Here is a 6675-nt window from a genome sequence, read left to right as displayed (position 1 = left end):
TTTAAGAGATAAAATGGAAGTATCTACCACTTGTTTCCCGAGTCAATTACTTAAATCATAGTTCAAAAACTTTTGTTTTGCTTTCCTGAAAAATTAGTTGTTAGTTGTTCATATAGACTAAGAGCTGGTTAAACTATAGTTATATCTAAAAAAATAAGTTGATTACAATGCGCAAAATTTGATTCCCAGCCCGATAAAAAAAAAAAATTTTATTAATTAAGCAATCGGGGAAGCCCACTCTTTCCCTTAATTCTGGTTCTTATTGCATATTTGCATTGGTAAAACATCTCAACATCTTCTAACACACTATGATTATTGCATTTCAAATATAGTGTTACACCGAATAAATGCAATCCAAAACACTAAAAGAAAATTGGAAGAAATGACTTCTAATAACATTATTAACAGAAATGAATCCTAATCCAATAATTTTCATTAACAATTTATTTATAGTCACACGTTACAATTTGTAGGGAATGAACAAGATATTCCGAATACTCCAAAAGGATGTAGACCAGTTTAACCAACATACCTGGAGCCACCTGTCATGTAGATCCACACCAACTCATATCAAACAATTCTGGATGAAATGTATTCACAAACCTATCCAGAATCCTATCATATAATACTCGAGTTTAAGGAGCTCCACAGGATAGTGATAGAAGTAGATGAGGGCATCTCTATGACTGAGTAGAATTTTTAATTAAAAAAATCTAAGAAAGAGGAACTCCACCTCTCTTAACCTCTATCACTTCTCTCAATCTTCAAAACTCCAGTTCCAATCTACTTCTTCTGGGAATTCCGGTGCACGGAAGGGCTACTCACATTTCGTGAACTAATGCTTGCAGTTCGTAAAAGTCTACGGAATTCTGATAGACTTATCTTCCCATCTTTGTCAATGTCAGCTTCCTCAAGAAGTGGGTCAATGGAGCCCCTTAAGCCCGTGTGCTGCAAAGCAATGAAGCAAATTTCAGAATCACAGGAACATCTTTATAATGCTCAAATAGATAAGCACATCATTTGCTTGTCATAACCAGGATTGCCCAATGGCAAGCACACCCCAACCCCAAATTAATGCATGTTCTAGGATTTTGATCCCAAAAAATTCTACAAGTGCAATGACACTTGGCCACTGAAACTACAGGCCTTCTAAAGGAGCAAACCTATAGTATAACAGGTAAAGGAAGATGTGGGATTCAGGAACTAACACAAAACCAGTAAATTTTCAGGGAGGTTGACTAAGAGAGTCAGACTTGCACCCTCTAGTCTACTCTAGGTTCAGAACACTGATTTAGACTTTAAATAAATGCCATGTATAAGAATTACTTTGTCACTGTGTGCAAACTTATGTATGCTACAAGATCTCGTGCAAAATTAATATCACTTGGCACAAAAGAAAGGGCCAAACTGGGTCTAAAGACAACAGTGCACAAACCCAGGACTAAGCAAGTTATGGTCCAATGTAATTGCCAGTCTTAATTGATCAGGGGGACAAAAAATTATCCGAATCCCTGATTAAACCCAAAAAAAAAGGATAAAAAACCCAGGATCATTTGTGTGCATCAGTTCTTTTTGTCATCTGTGTCTTACACTCTTTGGGGAAAGAGTCAGCAAAACTGAGATTAAGGGTAATTTTAATGCAAAAATATATCACTGACCAGTCTCAGTTCCTCTGGAGTAATAAAACCATCTTTATCTATGTCAAACTTCTCAAATGCAGCTTGAGACCGCTGGTGCCACTTCTCAGAGTCGTGCTCCTCTAATTGATGCACATGTAGAGCAGCTGCCACGAACTCCGTGAAATCAACAAGGCCATCCGTGTTGCTGTCAATCTGCATTAATGAAAGACTCCATTATATTTAAAAAGTAACTGTATTCACAAGCCAAAGTGAAGTACAGTTAGGTATAGATGTCAGATTTCTTGAAGTTGGGTTAGAGTAGTATGATAGTTTCTTATTTCCAACTCCAAAGGGGGAAATGCTCACCGCTTGCAGAATCTCTAAGACACGTGGTTCTTTCATCTTCCAAGGGAGATCTTTAGCAAGGGCCTGCATAAAAACCATCCATGTTAGGACCAAAGGAGAGAGAGAGAGAGACATGGTACCAGAATGTAAACCAAGTTGAATAATGAAGAAAAACTTTTACCTGTCTCATTTCTTCTAGACTAATAGCACCATTTTTGTCCACATCAATAGCAGAAAATTGATCCTTGAGATCAGCAAGCTCCTCATCATCAATTGTGCTAGCCAATGCCTGCAATGCAATCAATTAGTCGAAAAAGGATGGATGAGGAAAAAAAAACTACTTTCCTTCTGACTTAAAAAAAATATTAAAGGAAATTATCTCACCCTTAGAGCAAACTGTTTCAACCGACTGTATTTCACAAATTGTCGCATATTATTAAGAACAGATATATCAATAGGGATCTCTGATGCGTCGCCTCCTTCTCTAACCCACGGGTGTGCTGGAAATTTTGAAACCAATCAGATGAGTTAATCCCTCCCCACACCCCCCCCCAAAGGTTTATATGAGCATAGAAGGGGGGAAGAACAGAACACAGTAACTATTCTCAGGGACTAAAATGTAAAATAAAAAGAAAACCAAAAGAATCTCAGTTTGAGTCACAACTCACAAACTAAAATTTTTTGGAATTGCATTAGCCAATTCCAATATGCCAGAAGTAATCAAAATTGATATTTACTAAGAAACAAATTCAATACATACATAGGGCCTGGGCAGCAGTTAGTCTTGCCCGAGGATCCTTCACCAGTAACTTCTTTACAAAATCTTTAGCACTGTTGCTTATGGTAGGCCATGGTTTGCGGCGAAAATCAGGCTTGTTTCTTAAGACCTGCAAAAGTGAGACAGTTAGATAAGTATACACAAGAAAACTATGGGGGGAAAAAAGAAGCAATATTGAAGACACATGGTGATGATCTCCCTCCCTAGACTGCACTTATACATTGGCTAATGCCCATTAATATACAGACATTATCAAGTACTCCAAAGGTAAATTTATTCAGGAAAATGAAAAGCTGTGAGACTTATTTTCTGAATGTTTCTTTTTTTGGGGGGTGGTGTCCTGTTTTCCATCTAATACAAAAGCTGGAGATTGTAGCATAAACTACTCAGAAGAAATAAAAATAGCATAATCACTTGTCCCGCTAGAAAGGAAAAAAAGAGTAGTTTAAATTAAGATTGTAGTCAACCTCCTTAAATATACCATCTTCAGTCTTATCCCAGAAGGGGCGCCTCCCACAGAGCAAAATGTAGGTAATCACACCAATACTCCAGACATCTGATTCAGGCCCAGACTTGCGTTTCAATACTTCAGGAGCGACATAATAAGCGCTGCCAACAATATCTTGAAACTTCTTTCCTGCATTGTTTGTAATCATATGGCTTTAGAGGAATCAAATGCATGACCAGATATACATGTAGAATAACAGCTTCAAAAGAACAAGAAGCAGTTGAGTTTTTTTTTTTTTTTTTGGGGGGGGGGGGGGGGGGGGGGGGGGGGGTGTTCCACATGCACCCACAACTTCACTCTCCATCCCGTTATTATGGAAGGAGTAAGTGCCATTAAAACTAGAGTTCATTGGTTAGAAAAATATATTTTATACACACAAAAAAGTTGAATCTCATAGAACTAATGTAGTAGAAGTTTTACCCACCTGGCTTAATGAAATCTGACAAACCAAAATCTGTGGCTTTCAAAGCTGAATCCACTCTAGTCGACTTAAAAAGAAAATTCTACATGCAGCAAATGCAAGGGAACCAGTGTCAAGCATCGTTACTAGTTTGACTAGTTCACTACTATTGTGAAACCTACTATTTCCATTTGTTAAATAAACAAAAAAGGGGAAAGTACAGGAGAATGAGTGCGGGCAGAAAACTGAGCAAACTATGCCCCTTCTAGTGAACCTGGCTAATGGCTATACCTCTGGTTTCATGTCTCGATGTACCAATCCATGTAAATGACACTCAGCTGCAACTTTGAGCATCTGCCGTACAACTACTGCTGCATCTTTCTCAGAATAACGGCTGTCCTTCCTGAGTTAAATGAATCAAGCAGAAGTACTGGTGTCATCACTAATTAATCAAAATACTTTTAAAAAAAATGGAAATATTGTGGCCATTAACACTATTAGCCAATTTTTTAGCCACTCCTGGGAAGACCAATGAAAGATATGATACCCATGACTAAAATAACTCTTACTTGGCCAATATCCGATCCAGCAATTCACCACCCTCACATAACCTGATTACAGAGATTAAAAAAAAAAACACAAATTCAAGATATGGACAGTTAATGAAATAAGAAAATTAAAAAAGGAGATTAAAATGGCAAAACAGAAGTGCAAAATCTTATCTAATAAATGAAGGTCAAGCAAGCAGAAAAAGGACACAGTACAATTATGCGAACAGAAAAAACAAATGGAGAATGGTATAGTTTGAAAAGAAGCTCATGAAAGCAAAACTTACTCCATTACTATATACACATAAGACTCATCCTCAAATGCATTATAAAACTGAACAACATTCTCGTGACCTGTAAGGGCTTGCAAAATCTTGACCTCTCGCTTCACATCCTCAACAGCAATAGGAAGAACCATCTGCCATCAAATCCAAGGTTTTTCTGAAACTTTTTTAAAAATATTTTCCAAAAAATAAGGGAGGACAAAAGTTCTGCGGAATTAAAGATAATGAAAGTTATTCTATCTAAGAGTTTTCAACTTCAATCAAGCCACCTAAATGTGTTTTAGTGTTCTTCCATTGACCTGCAATGATAGAAGTTCTAGGAGCACATTTACCTAACCAGAGGAGAATACATAACAATTATCACTCACCTCAAATTCCTTAAGAAGAAAAGAATCACGCTGAGTAAGTTTCCAAAACAATCCCATTAATTCACTAATTGCAAAACACGCAATAATGCAAAATGCTATTGTCGTTATCATACTGAGATTTAGCCCAACAGAGCTGTCAAAGTAACCCTTGAACTTTGATGATTGTTTTTTTTGCTAAAAGTGGGCTAAAGTATACTTGTACTTCAAAAAAAGTAAGGCTTTAAAAAAATTGTACATAAGCAAAATAAGCTAAAAGCTAAGTGAAAACACCAGTGGCAAACGGAATAGGTTATCAGTCATCAGGCATATGAGCAATTCGTCAACATATCCTTCAGGTGTCCATGGTGATTTCTTCATAACTATATAAAAATTGGAACTTAATAAATGGGAAAATCGATCTTCCAGGCATTAGAAAACCAGTTAAGACTGCAAAGCAACATGACTTCAAGATTGATATTCAATGCAGATGCAAGTCAACTAAAAACCCAATCGAAGAAGCCAGGTCTCCATAGGAAAAGGATTAAGAAAAAAGTCCTCCAGAAATATTGGGACCAAAATCACCATTTCCAATCCATAATCAGGGGAACAAAATCCCCCAAAGTTCTAATCCCAAATTTCTCCCAAGCCCCCCTATTAACCAAATAACACCGGAATTGAAATCCAAATACTTCATTCATATATACAAAAACCAAAATTTTAACAAAAACCCATCAAGAATCCAGAGTCAATGAGGCCACAAAGACCACGAAATCCCACAAATAGACCCCAAAAAAAAGTAGAAGATGACTACCTAATTCACAGAAATCAAAGAAACAAACAAACTACCTTATTCTTCTCAATCCTCTTGACGGCGACTCGATCCCCATTCGACTTGTCGGTAGCAACATAGGTATAGCCGAACTGACCGTGTCCCAACAACTTTCCAATCGTGTAACAATTGTCGAAATCCTTAGCGTACCCGAAGTCGGTGCGCTTTCCACATGGGATCACCCCACTTTGTCTTCTCGAAACGGGTTTTTCTTTGGGTCTCAGCTGATGTGAATTCCTCTCATTCGCTTTGGTCTGTCTCTGATGACTCGAAGCCTCGTGTTTCTTCGTAGTTGCCGTCGTCGTCGCCGTCGTCGTCGTCGTTGTTTGTGATTTTGTTCTCTCTCTGCGGTTGTGATTGACGGTTGTGTGGTTTTGGGTGTTGCTGTTAGAGCCACTGACTTTGGTGGCAGAAAGACAAGCACCCATGATTGAAACGAAAAAGAGAGAAAGATACAGAGAAGAGAGGTTTTTTTTGTTTTTTTTTTTCAGAGGTTTTGATGGATCAAAAACATGACTAAGGTTTAGATTATATAGTACCCCTAAAAATCAATAATTTATTTGCACAGGCAAGTAGAGAGAGAGAGATAGAGAGACAATGAATGTATGTATGTACGAATGATGGGATAACAAAATAGGAAAGGTAGAAGCACATAGGAGGAAGCAGGGAAGAAAGAGAGGGTGGTGATGGTGGTCAAAAAAGAGACCCTTTAAAGAAACAAAACTAATTTGGAGAGAGAAAATGTGAAAGGGAAGAGAAGGGGAAGGGGCTAGGAGTAGTAGGAGTATGACCCGGTTCGAACCTCAACTCTTTTATTTGATGTTGAGCTAACCGCAACTGATATGGTCATATACATAAAACACTTGATATGTTGGTTAATTTTAGGAAAGTCTTTAAGGAAAAAAAAAAAAAAAAAGTTATTAATATTTTTATAGTTTCTTAAATTTCCCATAAAAATAGTAGTAAAATTTTCTTAAAATAGTTTCTTAACGATTGACCAAAAGGTAACCATTTTAA

General features: G+C 37.3%; 1 protein-coding gene across 1 annotated transcript; it reads right to left on the bottom strand.

Moving 5' to 3' along the window:
* Positions 1-363: 363 nt before the first annotated feature.
* On the bottom strand, positions 364-6448 carry LOC115994577 (calcium-dependent protein kinase 28-like). The gene is made up of 12 exons (XM_031118781.1): positions 5676-6448; positions 4486-4616; positions 4220-4261; positions 3942-4053; positions 3675-3753; positions 3210-3379; positions 2725-2851; positions 2349-2464; positions 2146-2253; positions 1986-2048; positions 1659-1832; positions 364-948 (listed from the first exon to the last, which is right to left on the bottom strand). Exons 1-12 carry the CDS (start codon positions 6084-6086, stop codon positions 784-786), a joined length of 1698 nt encoding a protein of 565 aa, XP_030974641.1. The 5' UTR covers positions 6087-6448; the 3' UTR covers positions 364-783.
* Positions 6449-6675: the final 227 nt, after the last annotated feature.

The sequence above is a fragment of the Quercus lobata genome, chromosome 6 (genome assembly GCF_001633185.2).
Source record: "Quercus lobata isolate SW786 chromosome 6, ValleyOak3.0 Primary Assembly, whole genome shotgun sequence".
NCBI lineage: Eukaryota > Viridiplantae > Streptophyta > Magnoliopsida > Fagales > Fagaceae > Quercus > Quercus lobata.
Note: the sequence above shows the minus strand (reverse complement) of the source record. Positions and strands in the feature narration are given on the sequence as shown.